Here is a 20,484-nt window from a genome sequence, read left to right as displayed (position 1 = left end):
GCTGTCCCCTAAGGTCTGATGCGAAATTTTGGAATTTAAAAATTATTTAAAAATTTAAAAAAATTTATTGAAAATCTAGAAAGACTGTAGCAGTCTACACCTCCAGCGATAGCAATAATACTCAGTGCTATATACAGCCATTATAAAAACTAACTTGTTTTACTATAATAATAATAATAATAATAATAATAATAATAATAATAATAATAATAATAATAATAATAATAAAGATAATAATAATAAAGATGATAATAATATTTAAATAATATCAAAGAAGTGTGTGGCGATGTCCTGAACGATCAGTAAAGTGTGCCGTCGTTAGTCAAAATGTTGAGAATCACTGGTCTTGGTTTGGAAAGTTTGGTAAATAATAATAAATACTCAGATAAATTATTCAATGCAAGCGCTTTTGGTGCACGGGATCTCGGGATCGATTCTCGGGGAGAGAGAGAGTCTTGAACTCTAAACGTATTATGATGGTTCGGATTCCACTTTAAAATGTGTATGTCCACGTCTCATATATCCTCGATGCTGTAAGGGACGATGAGCTTCTACATAACCAACTAAATTGTTATTTGCGCTCTTTGTTTAGAGGAAAGTTTTGTTTTCACTATTAAAAGAAGTGACGCTTTCAGAACAAACAACAAAAATATTTCGGAGTAGAAACTGCAATTATATTGAAAATACTTACTAACATCTGTCTCGTGGTTTGGTTTTGAAAGTGATAGTGTATGGTCTGTTCTGTGCAAAGTTATTATGATTGTGATATATATATATATATATATATATATATATATATATATATCTGGCAACTACACATGATTCAAGTTTCAGTTTAATTCAGAGCGACTTAAGTAGTGGCCTTCGTTCCGTCCTTTGTAGCCTGGGTATTGCATAAGAACGTAAATGAAAATACACAATGCATACTAGTAGTTGCATCGTACCCTGAAATTACACAACTGAACATACTTATATAGCCGCCTTACATCATTTTTTGTGTACACAACCTGAAGGTCACACCAACCAAACAAGGTATGTCAAGTCTTCTACAAAAAGATATTACTACTCACCTTGAAGCACGGTAGCACAATGGTAGAGCGCTCACCTCCGGTCCCAGGGGTCCCTGGGTAGATCCCAGTCCATGTGAGAGTGTTGTACACCACGTCATATCTGCGTTTCTTTTCTAAAGATATCGTTTCCTCCCGCATTCTCATTTCATTAATGATTTCATTAATAAAACGTCTTCTTTAGACTACGAGATACTTTTTGAAACAAAACCCTAGAAACTTCGTTTCTACCTCTTTTCATGCCTTATTCTTTGCTACTGTATATAAGGAATATTAACATTTCGAATTGAAACAATATTTGAAATAGACCAAAAAATACATATTTATTTGGTTTAATTCTGTCTATGAATAAGAATATAGATAGTTAAAAAAAATGGGTGGTGGAGGATTTTCAAGTGTGTAAGATGTACATCTAAATTCTTATATCGGCTATTCCGAACAATTCTCTGGCATTACCAAATAGGTACAATTGTACCAGAATAATTTTTAACAGTTTCGAAACATTTACATGACACACAGACCAAATATAAGCCGTCGGAGCATCTTTGAGGCACTGATCTACAAGAAAAAAAAGCACACACGTTTATATATTTCTTGTTTTGTTGCTGTTTGAAGGATGCACTCTAACTACTCAAGTTGATTGCCAAATATAAAGATGAGATTCAGAGGTAAAATTGTTTAGTGGAATTAAGTTAAAACTAAGTATGTTACAAACGTATTTAACATAGATAAACGTGTTTAGTGCTGGCATGAGGAAATGGTCATGATTACTGGTCTGTGCTATTTTATTACAAGAAGAAGTAAAACTTACATTTTTTTGAATGAACTACACAAGAAAAGACTATATACTGAAGACAAAAGATTCACTGAAATAATAGTACAAAAATCCGCGTCCAACATTTGCGGATATTATTTTAAATCCATTACATATAAAATAATAGTACAATATTTGCAGTGTGCAAAATACTAAAAGCATATAAAATTGACCACAAATTGTCATACATAATGTATTCGAAAAAAAACGTAGTATTTCTGAGAACACATATTTTGAAAACATTTCCTCTCTTTCGTATACAATCATACATGGCACAAGTTTTACAAATAATTATTTTCAGTACATCAATGTGTGAATTAAAATTTCAATAATAAGTGTCTACTTATTTGAAAATAGCAGAACTTAAGATCATTGCCATTCTGAAACTTCAAGTGTTACGAACAACCAATATTCAAGCATTGTAACATGTAAACAAAATGTAAAAAGGCACAAAAAGTTGCGTTTAAAGTGTTAATAATTACAAAATGCGTAATGACTGTTTTCAATGATCTTATTTTGGTCTGAAAAAGAAGTATTGGGTTTTGCGTTGTACGTATGTTGTTAAGAAAATTACATTACAAATATTTTCAATTAATTAAGTTATTTTTAATGAAAGGAAAATTAGTATGAAATATTACGTTGGCCAGTTTAAGAGGAAAATAACAGAAACAGCACAAGCATGGTAAGTTATAGACATTGCTACTTGCTTTATAAATTAAATAACTCACGAACTTTCCAGTAAAAGGCAAGAGAGGCACTCGCTCTTGACTACGTCAAATGTGTTCTGCACTACACTAATTTTTATTTCAACAATAAAACGACACATATACTGCAATTAGCAACATATTAACACCTCTTAACATGTATATATTTACCAACAGTACTAAGCGACTAAATTAAGGATCTCACTACCCTTAATCATAGCTTTGCCACCAATTTCTGACAAATCCTCTACGGCAAAGAAGCATCGCATTCTCTAGTGAAGGTAACAGTGATAATCGTAGCATGTGCAAAATTCAGAATCATAATATTCATTCTCATCGTCTACCTCATATTCGACTACGTAATGTTCATCCTCAATCACTCTCTCTCGTTGCTATACTGAACGTTTGTACTTGACAAAATCTTCTTCCGTAGCGACTGTTTCCTCAGGTATTGCATAATGTAGGTAATCATCCATCTCGCATAGAAGGGTTGTGGATGCTGAGGATACATCACAAGCGCTGTCAAAACATGGTTCCGTAGTTATTTCCACGATCCCTAGAGCAGGTTGCTTCCCATCAGAGTCCAGCTCTACCGAATAGATATCTGTGCCAGAATTCTCATCACACGTTTTGTCTTCATTTGGAATATTCATGTTCTCGGCACAATTATAAGTATCTGCATCTGTGTCACCTTCATGTGCATCATTTGTGTCATCATCCGTGTCATACTCATGACAATCGTTATCACATATGTTACCATCTGCTTTAACATCCGCGGCATTATTCCATTTACCAGAGACTTGGAGCAAAACTGATAACTCTGACACAAAGTACCCACGAAATGAGGATTTCATTTTCTTGCAAATAATAATCAGTACAACAAACTCATCATATGACAATGCATTAGCTAAGTTGTATACAGCATAGCGATTGTTGCACTTCGTAAGATACCCTAAATACATTGCCCGAGCCTTAATCATACATGACAATGAAATGTTGAACATAAGGTAAATGCTAGTGACTGCAACCACGCCAAAAGAAAGACACGCTTCAACTACAACGATTTTGGCGTATATGTCGTTCGAGGGTAAGATCCAGATGGTTGAATTGGTGATATTTCCAGTAGTTGAGGTGCAAGAAACGGTGTAATCTGGAACGAAGTTTGGAACATCATTTTCACCGATCGGAAACTCATTGATGTTAAACTGGTTGCTACTGAAATAATACCTAAAGAGATCTGTACCCACAGCGCAAACCACAATGCAACTAATAGAAGCGCATATTACCCCAAAGCCATGATACAACAAAAATACCATTCCGTACGACTTGAAATTGCGAATTTTTGTAATTAATAATGTCGCAAGATCATTTATCAGTTTGTCGGTAACAGGGACTTTCCTCATGGCAGCAATAAGATTAGAAACTTTTTTATTGTCCCATTGTCTCCACATGGAATGTGAAAGTAACAGAATAATGGCCTGTATCATGAAGACGAACGGCATCAGTTTGAAGTAGCCTTGAATTCTAGGTTTAATTTCTCCATCATCATCAAATACTTGGTTTACCTCTGCTGTAATCCATGAGATCGGGTGACGAAGAAAGGAGATGGAATTATACGCTTCGTTCGAGCAAGCACAGTGAGCATCATTTAGTGGAAGGACATCAAGTCCCCGACAAATAACATCATTTTCGAAGAAGATATAACCTACGGAAAACATTAACAAAGCGCCCAAGATTCCATTGTATCTTACTAAGGAAAAGAGAAAAACGTCGACGTTGGACTTTCCTTCAAACAAATCAATTTTCTTTCCGAATTTTGAGAAAATCTCCATCTTCAATTGTGATCAACCTGAAAAGAAATAATTCGCAAAATTAAAATTATGTTCAACGTAAATATGAACAATACATTTACTTTCAAAAATCTAAAATTGAGATGTAAGTGAAAGAGGTTTTTACTATGTTTCACCTCATATATATATATATATATATATATATATATATATATGTGTGTGTGTGTGTGTGTGTGTGTGTGTGTATGTATGTGTTGAGGAGGACACTACTTTATTTCTTAGATAATGGAATATTGTCCACTAAATTTGGTTTAGATAAGGTAAATAGGTACTGAACAACAAAAATAACTATATGTGGTGACCGGGCTCGGACAGGCTCCGCTCATCTTCTATGTTGTACTTTACTTCTCTGTAACTACTGGCCAGAGCTGAACCAAATTTGGTGAACAAGTAGCCCATTCTGTAGGAAATGACGATCGCTATATTTGGTAGCCACACTCGAAAAGAACATTAATTTGCACGTGAAAAGCTCCCGAAATTGGTTCACTGTCTAACTCTCTTGTAGTTTATTACGATTACGCTAATGGGCCTTATAAGATTAAATGTTAGTACACACATCCATTAAGCATCATGACCACCACCACTTCCAGCATTTGTTTCTCTTTGAGCTGGTTACCGTTGCTTCAGTAACAAGATCATTGGTATCTGTAAGGCAGTTTGATCACGTGCTAGGGATTTGCTAACCATCAAACAACAAACATGCTAAATCACAAAGCATGTCTACACAACAACAACAACAACATAAAAAAATAGTAATGTTACTTTATAATGTTAAACTTTACCATTGTGATGGCTTAACACTCGCCCAACGGAGATCGAGATATTCTTAGCCCATAAATGTTTTATTTTAACCTTTTTCCCTTATGAATATGAATGAAATAATTAAATAATTGAACAATGCTTTCAGCGTTACCCCTATCAATATGCGTAAAATAAATAACGAATATTCCTTGACCAGCTGAAATACCGTTACTTGCTAAAATTGAAATTAAATGTCATCCGGAATCTCACCAAGCTTGTCAACTCTGAAAAAATATGGATTCGATATTAATATAAATTGTTTTGGATTATTTTTACATACAACCCCTTTACACTCGTAGGAATCCTAGTGGTGTCTCACCCACACAATATTTTTTTCAGATTATAATTAATATATATAGTAAAGATAATTGGGGTTGAACTCAGACTTAAATGACATCTCGATCCCAAAAGCTATAGATTTGACATTAATATCAGTTACTTCCGATTAGTTTTTCATGTCCTCTCTTTGCAACCCCCTTGGAGTGACTTACTCTCACTTCAATTTTTCAAGATAATAATTAATGTATACCAAGCGTGATTTACATTGATCTAGGCGTTCAAGAGTTATGTTAGAATATACATATATTCATTTAGTTTTATATACTTGTATACAGATAGATTACCCCTTGCCCCCTGGAAACTAGAATTTTCAAAATCGATGTGACACAGGTGTCCTTATTTTAAAGGAAGAATATAGACATTATGTTTCATCTTCCTAGGTTGAAAGGATTTTGAGATGTTTAATTTTACGCATCAATTTTGACCCGATTGTTTCATCCCTAAAAATACACATTTTCATCAATGTAACATGGTAAAAGCCAAAGTTAGCCAGCCCATTGTCTTCCCATCTACCGAAAATAATCAAAATCGGTGCTATCGTCTAGGACGAATTCGCAGACAATCACCCTTACATCTATTTGTGTATCTGTCTTTATATATAATATTTTAAATGCAGAATTGATATACTAAGTCTTATCTTTTAATTTGAGACGATCGTGAGATACTCTATTTTTCGCATAAAGTTTGACACACTTATATATATATATATATATATATATATATATATATATATATATATATATATATATATATATATATATATATATATATATATATATATATATATATATATATATATATATATCCCCGTTTAATATAAACATTTCATCAAAGTAATATGTTTGAAAGTAAACTAGGTTATTGTCCACTCATGTGCCAGAAAGCATCGAAATCAGCGCAGCAGTCTAGGAGAGGTACGTGGTCAAATATCGTTAAATTCATATACATGGAAATGAAAAATGGAAATACTGATGTGAAGAAATATTTAAAATGAAGAATGTATATACTTATATATGATTTTGATGATTTTTGGTTTGAGTGGACTCTGACCTAGCTCACGTTGCAGTACCTTTTTAGCAAGGGAAGGAAAAGACCTGAGGGGTGACATGAAAAATTATTCGAAACTAATCGATATTAGTGTCCAATACATAAATAATATTACCGATAATATTGAGATTATAAGTAATATTAACGATGTCGTTGTAGTCCAAGTTCGGCCCCATTGTTATAGACTCGGATGGGAAGAGAGTCACAAATAATAATAATAAAAAAAATAAAAAAAAACTTTCGACATTAGTGTTCAACATTGCCGATGCTGTGTAAGTTCAAAGTCACCCTCCGTTCGCAACCTAAAAAAAGGAAGGAGTTCAAACACATTATAAATATATTTCCCCCGTGCAAAGGACGGTTATTTCAGCTAATATAGATACAGAAAAAATGTTCTGATTGATCAACACCCAGGCTAAACCCCATCAACTGGAAACTTGAAATGTTGACCGTGCATAGGATTTGTGATATACGGTACCACTAAGGAAGATTTTTTTTTGTGAATTCGAGGGGGAAAGGGACAAATAGGGGTCTATATTCGCGTCCCTTTTGTTCCCTTCTAGGGCAAATATATGAAAACGGAGAAACACGGTTCTAGTTGTTTTAAATGGAAAGTTCATATATAAAATTTTATGTGTTTACGTCCTAGATATTAACATATTGTATTCTACATACAAAAATATAAAAAGTAAGCGCCCACTCCATAAAAGTACTAAAACGCAGAGGAAAGTAGTAACAAAACACTTGAAAGCATAAAATAATTTATTACTATTGTCTAAAAGGATTTTTTCTGAAATTGTGCCAAGCTGAACAAATTATTGCCTAATATTAATATATTAGAAGTATAATTTTATGGTCATTAATATGTTAGGTTTGGTACAACTTAAAAATATATAGATAATACTAGTAAATTATTTTCTGCTTTCAAGCACATTGTTATTATGATGATCTTTTTAGTGTTTTATTATTATTATTATTATTATTTTGCCTTTTAGAACCTTTTTCAAAGGTCAGTTTAAAATTAAAAAAAAGTTTTATTTTTTCCTTAGTGCGCTTTTGAAGTCGGTTGTTTTCGTTTCTATTTTTCTTTTTAGTGTGCTTTTGAAGGCAGTTATTTTTCTTCTAAGTTTTTCATTTCTCTGTTACCCAGTAGTTTAGTTAGATACTTAAACTAAAGGTAGAATAAACTCCCTATAAAATGGGTCTCCCTACGAAACATGTATGAAGAAATGCGTAATAAATAATTATCAAATTATTGAGATACTTAAAAAAAATATTTTTCAACAACCTTTCTTGAGAATAGCTCATTACAGTGGTGAAAATCAAAACAAAATATAATGAAGTCTAAAATGTGGTTAGTATTTTCAGCATGATATGGCGTTGACATTCCTAAGTGTTAGGTAGGCTATATCAGTCGCAGCGGGTCCTGCCTAACGTCAATTGGCAACTGACAGTTGACGCTAGTAGAGTGAAAAATATTGGAATTTCTAGAATTCGATGTAAAATATTGCATCGTGAAGATGAATGAATTTTCCACAAAGATGCGCTACCTTTTATGATTTTATTTGCAGCCATAGTCAACTCATTGCTGGTATGACGCAAGTATATCCTTCCGTTTAGAGATAAATTACGTTGCAGTAATTTACTTACAAGATACAGAAGGAAATGAGTGTTCTTCAATGATTATTTTCCTTTCTTTCTCAGTAACTACATGCAAATGTTCATATAGTTCTTAAGTACTTTTGATATGCGTTACGTCTATTCTGGCTATTTTAGATATGCGTTACATCTATTCTGGCTATGCCATTTTTTGTTGTTGTGATTTTATTATTTTGTTAGTCAATGTCTCTTGTTTGAAGTGTCTAAATATCTGCAGCGTAGTAACAATACGCCTATAGGAAGTCTTGATTGGTTTCTGATAGAACGCTGACAACAGGTACCAATATATCTAGTCCCAGGTGATGTGAGATCATGGCAAACAACACTGAGACAGAGGGAGAGAGATGTGGGAACACAGAGTCATTCACAGGTGTAAGGATAGAATTATGGGTTAACATCTATCTTTTAAGGAAGATTGCGATTTTGTGAGGCATAAGAATCAAACTTTCTCAGTCGAACATATAGTAGAAATTCGAGAAATTAAAGATTTTAATTTTACTTCTCATGATTATTCATTATATGCGAAATGAGTTAATGAGTTGATTTTGAGTTTAACATCCCTTTCAGCAGCGAGGCTATATGAGACGAGACCTACTGATTATAACGTGGAATCCGAACATACATGAGCTTCTGCCAAGAATAGAGTAAGGGTCTCCCATGACAAATGCGCGTACGCTAACCGCTTAGCCACGAAGGAACTCTATATTAAATGAAACGGATGTTTAATAGGAAGAAACGATTGTGAAATTGAAAAATGTGTGTTCTACCACCAGGAAATGAACCAGGGTAACATGCACCAAACACACGCGCGCTTGCCACAGAAAGATAGGAGAGCTTCGAGACTAAAATGCAAATAAGATTTCCTATATATTACAGTCTTACCTTTCGATTTTTCTAACCTCCTTGTCCTTTTATCAGCTTTCATATTTTTACAAATCTAGGCTAGTACTTTACGAACATGAATATCATGTGTAGATCAACGATTGTTGGGTTTTAACGTTTGCTTGTGAGACCTTGCAGTACTTCAGACGCTGAACTTTCTCGCCTACCATGCATTTTAAACATTGTTGTATTTTCTCTCTTTTTTCCGACAAAATTGCAACGCTTGTTTCAGTATTTATAATAAATAATATTCTTAACAGAAGTAAGAGTACATTTCCAATCTTAATACTTTTCTACCTTGAAAGTGTTGGCATTCTTAAGTAACCGAGAACACGGTTCGTCAAACAGTGTTGTTCATGGGTGATGTTGAAATATGTTGTTTCATGGACGAAAAGTTCGAAACCTATTTCCGAAAGCTATTTTTTTCTTCTCATTCTCCATTGTTAAAATATTTCTCTTCTTGAGCAATTATCTGATGCTTTCAAAACAATTATCCACCCTAATTTGACAATTGCTGTTCGACATACAAAATTTGATTATTATGGTTCACAAAATCACAATTTTTTCTATGAATGTGCATGCAGTTTGATCATTTATTTATCTAATTCTAACCTTGCATATGTGAATATATCACTCTCTATCTACATATTCGAATCTCTCTTCCTACTCTCTCTCTCTCTTTCTCTCTCTGAATGCCATCCGTCACGAAGTCACATCACCTGGGATCAAACCTCTGATACTTCAAATCATATGAAAGAAATCTATCAATGTACCATCGTGGCTCCTATACCTTGGCTGTTAGTAGACTGCATATATTTTGACACTTTAAACAGGGATATATATTTCCAATCTTCATGCCTTGAAAGTTTTCGAATTCTCGAAATGTATAAGGAAAACATGATTTTTCAAGTCCAATTGGCCTTGTCCGTGAGTAAGTGGTTAACGTCGTGACTTCAGAACCAAAAGGTTCTTGGCTCGAAACCAGTTTCCGAAAGTTGTGGTTATTTTAATTCTTTATTATCCATATGTTAAGATCCTTCTCTCACTGGACAATTATCTAATGCTAAAAAAAAACCCTTAATTCGACAACTGCGGGGGTGTGATACTTACAGAGTTTAATGAGAACTTATGATTCTTATTATACTTTAGAAAATCACAAAATTGCTCAGAATATTGATGCAGCCCGATCATTTATTTCACCAATTCTAAACTTGTATAAGTGAATGAATTCCTCTCTGTCCCCATAGTTGAATATGTCTTCCATCTCTCTCTCTCTCTCTCTCTCCTTCTCTTTCTCTCTCAATGTTATTTGTCAAAAACTTAAATGGCATGGGATCAAACGTCTAAGTCTTGAAATCAGATGTAAGCTTCTACCAATGGTAATTGTGAACCTCTATAGTTTCGTTTTTTGTAGGCTGCAGATGTCTAGATACTTCAAACAAGAAATACAAACACAAAAGTCAGTAAAACAGTCACTTTCATGCTGCAAATTTTGATCTCTAAGTTGCTTCTTGCAGTACGTGACCAATCACAGAAAATGTAAATGATATTCTGACAAAAAGATAAGGAAGACCGGCATGTAAGCAGTAATGCCCCAGTCAGTGAACTAAATATTACCGGTATTAAATCATTCGGATAAAACTGACCAAAAAGTGTTCTTACCCTTTTGTTGTATGTAACCAGCCCTACTATTTTGGATTTCTGTTTGCAGTTAATTTTAGGATAAGTTTTTTTTTTCTCATTAGACGTTTAAGTAATTATATTTGATTTTTGTTTCTTTCTTTCTTTTTAAATGACTAATACTTTTCCTAATTTTTATATGTATAAACTTTCCTCGGGAACAGCTTATTCGGTTAGAGAAAGCCACATCGAAATATTATCATTTTAACAACAACACCGTGTATAAACATGGAAGACCGGTGGTTTGTATCTGAATACTATAAACTAGTTGACTGCTGACCTTGGTTGTCATAAAATCTAGAAGGCAGGGACACGTTCGGAAGGTTCTGGGTTTGAGTTCTGGAGGAGGAAGTATTCGGGCTCGAGCCAAAAAATGTTAAAAGTTACGGGGTGCCGGCAAACACGTTCAAAACTGTTCGGACCGGGTTTAGGATTGCCATAGGATCGAGCGGCTTGGCTTACCTGAGCCGAGGCGGTGGCTCGTCCCAACCACCCCTGCTCGAGCTGTTCGCTTAGATGAACCGAGTTGAGATTGTTGACATCACTACCCGTGTTGGACTTCTGCTTGAGATCAAAACATCGACCGTGAAGGTCTCAGTCTTGATGATAAGAACTATCTACTTATATCGGTGCTCACGACATTCGAGGCTGCCTCGTTATAAGACTTCATTTTCGTCTCCATAATCGAGGCGAGACGAGATGCGAGCAGCACTAAAAGTATCATCCCGTGAGCAATACTAAACGTAGTCCACATTATTGCTTACATTTCTCATTGCTTTCGCTTTCCAGTCTAATCAGGCAATGATTTCAAAACGAGATAAAGCGAGCTGAACGAGTGAACCATTTATGAAATTCTACTGACCCCGAAACTCGACCTCAAAACAGGGACTCGGCTCGGAACTCGACTCGAGAAATTACCTTTTACTCGACTCGAAACTCGACTCGAATTCGCTTCAATCCGAAATCAACAGAATTCTTAGGCAGTGCCAATCACAGGAAGATCTTTTTCAAAACTGTGATTCCTTTTTTAGCTTTGGCAACACTATTATGGGACGGCGGGGCACAAGTGATACCTCGTTGGAATATGTGTGCCATAAGCTTTCCAACGAGGTATCATTCATGTCCCTATGACAATTTGGCGTTACCGGGGCTGCCAAACGAGGGGAAAAGGAGATGGTGGGGAAATACAAGGTGACCAGGTTTCGATTTTTTCTCCCTCTCCATTGGAACTACGCCACTATTTTTTGTGCGTGGATCCAATGTCTGGTCTACATGTGAGATTTTTTGCATGTGTCCGACAACGATCAGGGTTGCCAGAGCCCAAAAAGTAAAAAGAAAATAAGTGAAACAATTGTGTTCTTCTTTTTCTTCTAACTGCATAGAACGGAGGAGCATGAGTTATACCTAGTTAAAATTTGTGTTCCGTAAGCGTTCCAACGAGGTATAACTCATGTCTCTGTGATAATTAGAAAGGTCGCCAGGGCTGCCAAAGTGAAAGTCTACTATTTTTTTTTCAAAACCCTATCCGGCGGCCCTAGGATAATAATAATAATAATAATAATAATAATAATAATAATAATAATAATAATAATAATAATAATAATTTTGGGGGAGAAATGTGACGTTATGGATAAATTCTGACTTATTTTCGGATTCAACGTCCCGAAATATATAAGAAAAGACTAAAATGTCCAGGGCATCACTTTAGTCCCAGAACTGTGTAATAATAATAATAATAATAATAATAATAATAATAATAATAATAATAATAATAATAATAATAATAATAATAATAATAATAATAATAATAATAATAATTATTATTATTATTATTATTATTATTATTATTATTATTATTATTAATACTATAGCGAAACCAATTCGTTTTTATAATGACTCTATACAGCACTGAGCATTATTGCTACAGCTGTTACAGTCGCTGGTTATATCGACTGATACAGCCTTGTCTCGATTTTAACTAATTATTGTTATTTTTTCTTTATTTTTAAATTCTAGAGGTCCGCGTGACAAACTAGTGTGTCGCGGCACATCGGTTGAGGACCAATGATGCGATATATAATTTTCATGGAAAGTATATTTTTGTATCACATCAGGTGTATCCAAAACTTACACGTTGTTAAGTGTATATCTCTTTTACCAAGCGCACGACGATAACTCAAAAGCCTTTAAGAAATGAACACAATGTTGCATCACAATCAAAGCTTTATGAAAGTAATCGAGAAAAAATGTTTGATTTGTAGCAATGAATATGTAGACAAGTATATTTTACCGCCTTTCTGTTGATGGAGTTGAGTTGAGTTGATTTTGAGTTTAACGTCCCGTTCAGCAGCGAGGTTAAGTGAGAAGTGAACCTACTGATTAACGTGGAATCCAAACCACATGAGCTCCCGCTGGGAATGGAACCCGGGTCTCCTTCTTTTGATAGATTTAAACCTCAAAATTCTTTAATATTTTCTGAGCATTGAAGATAGCATTCATTAAATTTAATTAAAACAAAGTAAATTTTACAGAATAAATTAAATTGGCAGAAATATACAAAGGTTCATGTATCGAGAGATAGAAACTTGCTTATGCTTACGGTTAGACTTTGATGTAATATTGTGTGCATTGTCTTTATACGATATTATGTAAGGTTAGTGTCCCTTATCAATAGCATGGTTAAATTTTTACATAAGAATCTAGCTGAAATGTCCGTTCTTCGCACGGGAAAAATATATTTATGGAAAATATTTGGATACCCATTAGAATGCTCACAGTAATGAAAGTGTAATGATAAAATCCATTAGATACTTTATTTATGCAGGAAAGTTTGAATCCATACCTCTTTAGGTTACACTTTAATCACAGCGACATTTCAGCATAAGGTAGGTACTATGTTTTAAAATTAATTTCAAACGGTTTAACTTTTTTCATGATGTGATTACAAACAACATACAACATAAATTTCAATGGAACACCAACTCTGAGGCCCACAGCATAAAGGTCATCATTTCTCACGAAAAAAAAAATGATATTGTCTGATGTGAACTTGGGATGTCTAAGACATCATATATTGTTACTCTCCATTACTACTAGGTTTCTAAGTACAGTTTTGCCAACTACATGTGTGTAATTGTTTAAGTTGCCATTTTTTATTATGACAGTAACTATGACTTAATTATTTTACTTCTTTGTGTAGAAAAAATATCAAGCAGATCAATAGCGACATAGTATAGTGTAATATGTGTACAAAGGCGGCTTTTAAAAGCATTTTAGGGGTGATGCTGTAAACTAGGGTAGAATGAGGAAGACTGGGATATACTTCAATATTCCAATGAATTCAGGATTAATCTTTTATAATTCCATCCCGGTTATCCTTGAAATAGCAAAATTCTTTCAAATTTTGTTTCCGCGAAAAGATAGATAACGCGAGGGACGTTAAGTAGACGCTATACGGGATGTCACCAGAGAAGCAGTGTTGCCAACACAACATAAGTTACAATTTTTCTATTAGCACAACGTCAGTTTTTTCCACCTATGGAATGAACATGTAAAACTTAAGCAACCAAGCTACGACTTATCTGTCAGTTTTGTAAACTAACGCCACTACTACAACATTATGAATATTACAAGGAATTCATTGGAAGAAGCGTATCACCGCTTCCGTTTGTTCCATGTGCATTATTAAATAAAATGTTCAAATCACTGTCTTTTGCAACAAAATCTGACAGGGTTATTTCCACCTTGCTATATTCGAGCTCACTACCTTCTATGTCAGATTTATTTAAAAGTTCTTTAAGTCCTTTCTCAATTTAATTTGGCGAAGAGCACGATTTACCATTGTTCCAATGCTGCTGCAGATTCCCACATAAAGTCACAGTCACAAAATATTTTCATTTCATATTTTCATTTCAAATCATTTTCTAAAACACACAATATATTATATACGTTTGTAAGCGTCTTGTAATTAAAACTAAGTATTATGTCATACACGTCGCTTTATTATTTTATGTTCTCCCTATTCTTTATATAATAATATAATTTAAAACTTTGTTTCACGCTGTGACTCCTTTACTTTTTAACTATAGTTAAATATTATCCTTGTACTAACGCTTAAGGTTATATGAGTCGCTGACTGCCAGTTAAGAGCATAAAATTAAAACAGTATGTCATTCTTCTGGTTTCGCTGTAATTCTCCTGATGCATGAATCTCTCTTTTTACTGTAAAAATGGGGAAAACCTTAATAAATGAATTGGCCTCGACTACGAATGGTTTATATTCTCAGTGCGTATAATGAGTGCTAATTATGAGAATGATATTTTAATTATTTAAGTTTCGCCGGTTTTTGTCCTCCGGAAAGCCAATTTATTTGCAAATGACCCATGTGTGTGTGTGTATGATTATAATATAAACTGACGTATTTAGGTGCTAGCAGGTTTCAAGGAATAAACTAATAGAAAATAAAATATTTAGGTGCCAAGGAAATAATCAGAAAATATATAGTAAATTTTTATAATCCGGTGTTGGCAACACTGCACCAAAATAATAGCTCAGAGTGCCCCTGCATGTCATAATACTAAAATTGTTTCAAAGGAAAATAAAATAAATAATCAAAACACTTTAATATAACACTTATCGTATGCAGTAAATTGCACTTAGGACTACCAGGGGGGGAGGGCTCTGTGGCCCACAACACTTTCCTTATCTGTAAATGGAAAAAATAAAATAATAAAAACTAAGCAAGTAAGTTTTATGGTGAATGGGGTCAAGGTTGAAAATACATTTTTTTAAAGATTTTTTATGCATTTAAAAATGTTACAAAATGTAACAAAAATAACTTGTGGGCCCGCGACACCTCCCCCCTTTGTGTTCCTAGGGTTATTGAGAAATTTATATGTCCGAGTTTTAACTTCTTAGGTTGACACGGTCGTGACCTAATATGCATTTTTGGCATAAATATTGAACTCCCTCTACCACCCTTCGGATACTGCCTTCAATCTATGTAATATAACAAAATCTTAGCTCAAGATAAGTAGTAAATATGCCTCAAACTGTTTAACGGTTTTTCCATGATACGGTCACAAACAAAAGACAACATCATTTTCAACGCGGAGAAAGGAATTCTAGAAAATGTTCCTTAAAATGGAAACTTTTAAAACCGCTGGAGCACGAATCCCCTTACTTTTAATGTGAAAGTTTGTATACCAAGTTTTATCTTAGTAATGTAACAGACTTGCGAGGTACTTTATTTTTTTATTTTTTTTTACATATTTTTAACCCCATCTACCTTCCTTCGATATGCCATTTAATCAAATTAACATGGTAAAAACTCAACTGAGTTGGTACTCACTTTATTCGAAATTTTACATCAACTATTCAACCCTTTCCCCGTGATACGATCACAAACAGTAGGCAATATCAGTTTCAATTCGAAGAAATGAGTTATAGAAAATGTCATTTCCCTCCTCCCTTGAATCGAAAATTCCCATTAACGCTTGGACATGGGTCCACTTATTTTTTAACGACGAGTTGATATTTCGAGGTTTATCTTACTAACTTGACGGACTCATAATATATTTTATTTTCAGCTGAAATTTTGAGTCCCTCCCGCAGCGTAGGATACGTTCTTCAATGAAAGTAAAACGATTTTAAAAGAAAACTAGTTCAAAGAACGTAATAACTATATAAAAAAAATGGTTCAGGTGTTTTCCCGTGGTGTGATCACAAACAAGATTCTTTTCATTTTTATATAATACGCTGGTGTTGATTTCCCGCATCACTGGGTTGAAATAAAAAATTTAAATACACAGCTCCTTTATACCCCTTCCCCTCCCCAAGTTGTGGGACAGAATTTGGATTTAAACGGCATTGGTCTTGTTAATGTTCATCTCAGAGACCACGAAAGCTATCAATAAATCGAAATCAATAAATCGAGAGAGATCAATAAATCAAAAAAGAAAATTTATGATTAGGACGACCGGCATTCGTAAGACAAAATATTCACACCCACTCACCGACCCGTCCAAGCTACGTGCCCGTCTACATCGATAAATATTTTTGCGAAAGGTGTGTGGATGCATAACGAACTATTTGTCTCGGAAGATAAAAGCCACACAAAGATTTTAAAATTAGTTAAAAAATAATAAATACTTACAATCCGGATCACTGAATCAACAGGTGGAATACGCAGGAGAACTTCAGAGTGCAAGGTTTACAGTCGACAGCCTGGAAACAAATAAAAAAATGTAGAATTAATTATTTTGACCTAGACTTAATTGATAGTTGCTCTTAAACATTTAATGCAATTTAGAAACTTACCACTTTTGCCAATATGACACTTCGCTTATTTGATGCTGAACAGCCACTCATCAACAGCCACACTGTATCACGTTGCTCTTTTTCTCCATGAAAAAAAAAAAAAAACACTCGTAACTATTCAATACGTCTCTGAAAACAACACCACCAAGACGACGGAACGACAAATGGGACGCATCTTCATACTCCTTCAATTATATAAGGCGTCGACTGACGCCTTTGCGCATGCTCAGTGACTAATTTTTCTAAAGTTCATACTAACTGTTAATTTCGATTGAAAATTTGTTTCCTAAAAGAACATTTCGTAATAATCAATTAATAAATCACTGATCAATTACAATTTTAATAAAATATAATTCTAGAAAGAAACTAACTGCAGGATTTATTTTGGCGGGAAAAGTGTTGCACACACTTTGAACTTCTTGGTGATATTGCTGCCAACTGTCAGTGTTAATAACTACGCTCATCTGACTATTTGAGAATTGTTCTTTTTTTCAATTATTCAATATTTTTCTTGCCTAGTTTTCATTGTTTCAACTCTCACAGTATGGGTATCCGTCATTGAGAACATTTGGTTTATCTCCCTCCCTCCAATTGTTGTTATCATCAATTGATTATTAAATTCGAAATTTATTACCACATTCAAAATACATTATGCATTAAGAGAATAATCTGATTTCCAAGATAACACATGTAACCTATTACGATGTTTCCTTTCGACAACTTATAAGATCGATGTCCCTGACTCAAAGTTTGCTCTAATCACACTAACGTAAAGTTCATTTGTATTTCAATTGCTTATTCTCAAGTAGGAATCAACAATCTCGTATGAGCTGTCAATTCACTGATGGCTATTTTAGATACGCCAAAACGTTTGTTTCTGTTGCCGTTACGTAAGTAGCCCCTTTTTGGATTCCTTAAAGCGCTGTATCTCCGTAACTCGAAACTATTTTCTTGAGATTTTTGGTATCTAATATATTGAATACTAATTCTAAGCGATGGTGTCTTTAAGTTATAACCTTTGGTCAGAAAGGAAATGCCCATTGTTACACAGAGAAAGACCCATTATCCGGACAGCGGTATATTCTATAACTATACGGAATCTTTATGTTTACTACGGAAACCTGCAATGAACATACACACTGAGAAAAAAAACTTAGGTGGCGTACTTAAAAGATAGGTTATATGCGTAATTCTTGTAGTTTTTGGACTTAACGTACAGCAGACGTATAACCGAAAACGCATGCTTTATAATACTTTCTGTATAAGAGTCCTATTTTACGTACTTTCAGTATGAAATAATGTAGACGGTCAGGATCTCACATACAAATGGACGTATATAACATATAGCTGACGAAATTAACATAAGTATATGCATGTGATATACGGAAAACTGTTAGATGTCAGACATCCTGCAACGTCATGATGTAACATCTAAGGGCAGTGCCTTGATTTCTATAGTAAGCAAGAGGATACCGTATATTTGTATATACAATATACCGCTGTCCAGAGAACGGATTTTTGTCTGCGCAGTATCCATATGCTGTATATGTACTACACATTTCTTCCCGCTTAGATGTTACATAAATAACGCCGCAAGATATCTGACATTTAACGCTCTCTTTTATGTTACATACCTAAAAATGAAATATTTAAGTTTTACGTCCCACGTTTATGCCGGCGCGACAAGAATAAAGTAGGCTGTGATGATGAGAAATGAATGAAATAATGTAATGAAAAAGTAAGAGGAAACGGGACAACTCCGAGAAAACCCAGGCACTCGGTGTTTGCCCACCACAAAACTCACTTGGCTCCAGCTTTGATCAGACCAGGGGCCATATGCACCAGAGGTGAACGCTCTACCACTGGGAAGCGGCGGCCTTGTGTTGCATACCTATACATATGTTACATACATCATTTATATGTTGTATACGTCTATCTGTATGTGAGATACTCACTGCCTATATAGAGTTCTTTATTTCGTATGAAAGTACGTTATTCGGAACACTTATACGGAGAGTACGTATAAAGTACGTTTTTAGTTATACGTTTGATGCAGGATGTTAAGTAGTGTCATATGTTAAGTTCAAAAACTACAGGAAATACTCATATAACCTACGTTTTTAGGTGCACCGCATAGTTTTTTTTTTTCGCAGTGCAGGACTACATGACAGGTTGGTTGATTGAAAAGCAACTGATCTTAGTCATCGGAGAATTTAGACATCTTGTGGTGTTAAGCAAATTTTACCACCTTCGTTCTCCTGGACACAATAATATCTGCTGATTCCTGCTTTCCTTAATTGTTCTTCCACTCATCTTTCCTACTTCATATATATATTTACCTTTCCCGTTCCTGTGCGTTTAACAATAAGCAACTGCAATTTGAGGCAATGCAGTATCAACACTAACAGACTCACTCAGAACTTATTTCGTTCTCACAACAAATGATATTTTTTTTCAAATTTACCCAGTTAAGACTGCTCGTCCTTAAATGAGGGGCCCCGATGCCTCAATGGTAGAGTGTTCACCTTTGGTGCATGGGGTCCTTGGCTCGATCCCAGCTCGCGCTCTGTGAACTTTATTGTGGGCAAATACCGTGTGCGTGGGTTTTCTCAGGGTTCTCCCGTTTCTTCCAACTTTCTTCATTCCACTATTTCGTTTATTTCTCATCATCACCGGATCGTTTCGCCTAGCTGTAATAAGCCTGGGACGTAAAACTTAAAATGTAATTTCATCCTTAAATGATTAAAAATAAAGCACTTCATTAAAATTCATAATCCTCTTTTAGTAAGTTGGAGCACCAACATATTATTACAGTAACATTCTTCTTTTCAAGGCTATTTATTATCAAAGAGCCGAAATAAGAAATATTAAACATCTTTCAGAGCGAGAAAGAAGCAAGCCGTCTTAGCTTAGGCACTAATAAATTTTAAATTGACAAAAATGCTCACCAGTAAACACTTGAAGCTGGGAGCAGGAGGAAAACACAGGAACAAGTAATCTTCCTAATAGTAAACATATAAACACAAACAAGAAAGAAGTAATATTTATTTCTTTCTGAGAGAAATAAAAAGTTGTTTGGGGACATTAACATTATTTTAAACCGTGAATACTGAGTTCCCATGTTGAAAATGCATTTGAGTAGTCATTTTTAATAATTAGTCAAGAAAATTCTTTTGTCGAATTAAGAAGAAAAATGACACTGAAACATGTAGTCCTCAGCATTCTCAACAAAACAATTGGCGGAATTGCTCGAATAGTCTGAGCCCGAGGTTCCGGCGCTTATGTTGCAGCCGAAATATTTAATAATGAGACAAGAATAAAG

The 20,484-nt window shown here is 34.4% G+C and overlaps 1 protein-coding gene across 1 annotated transcript; it reads right to left on the bottom strand.

The window, feature by feature from the left end:
* Positions 1-1,436: 1,436 nt before the first annotated feature.
* On the bottom strand, positions 1,437-17,302 carry LOC145687689 (uncharacterized). Its single transcript, XM_081761144.1, has 3 exons — positions 17,163-17,302; positions 16,999-17,069; positions 1,437-4,434 (listed from the first exon to the last, which is right to left on the bottom strand). The coding sequence occupies exon 3, from the start codon at positions 4,415-4,417 to the stop codon at positions 2,978-2,980; it is 1,440 nt and encodes a 479-aa protein (XP_081617270.1). The 5' UTR covers positions 4,418-4,434; positions 16,999-17,069; positions 17,163-17,302; the 3' UTR covers positions 1,437-2,977.
* Between the last annotated feature and the right edge of the window lie 3,182 nt (positions 17,303-20,484).

The sequence above is a fragment of the Thermobia domestica genome, chromosome 6, assembly GCF_964235325.1.
Source record: "Thermobia domestica chromosome 6, izTheDome1.hap1.1, whole genome shotgun sequence".
Taxonomy (NCBI): domain Eukaryota; kingdom Metazoa; phylum Arthropoda; class Insecta; order Zygentoma; family Lepismatidae; genus Thermobia; species Thermobia domestica.
The sequence above is the reverse complement of the archived record's forward strand: the minus strand, read 5'-3'. Positions and strand labels throughout refer to the sequence as shown.

Coding starts and splice junctions, on each gene's coding strand:
- LOC145687689 (XM_081761144.1), bottom strand. CDS start 4,417: ATGGAGATTTTCTCAAAATTCGGAAAGAAAATTGATTTGTTTGAAGGA.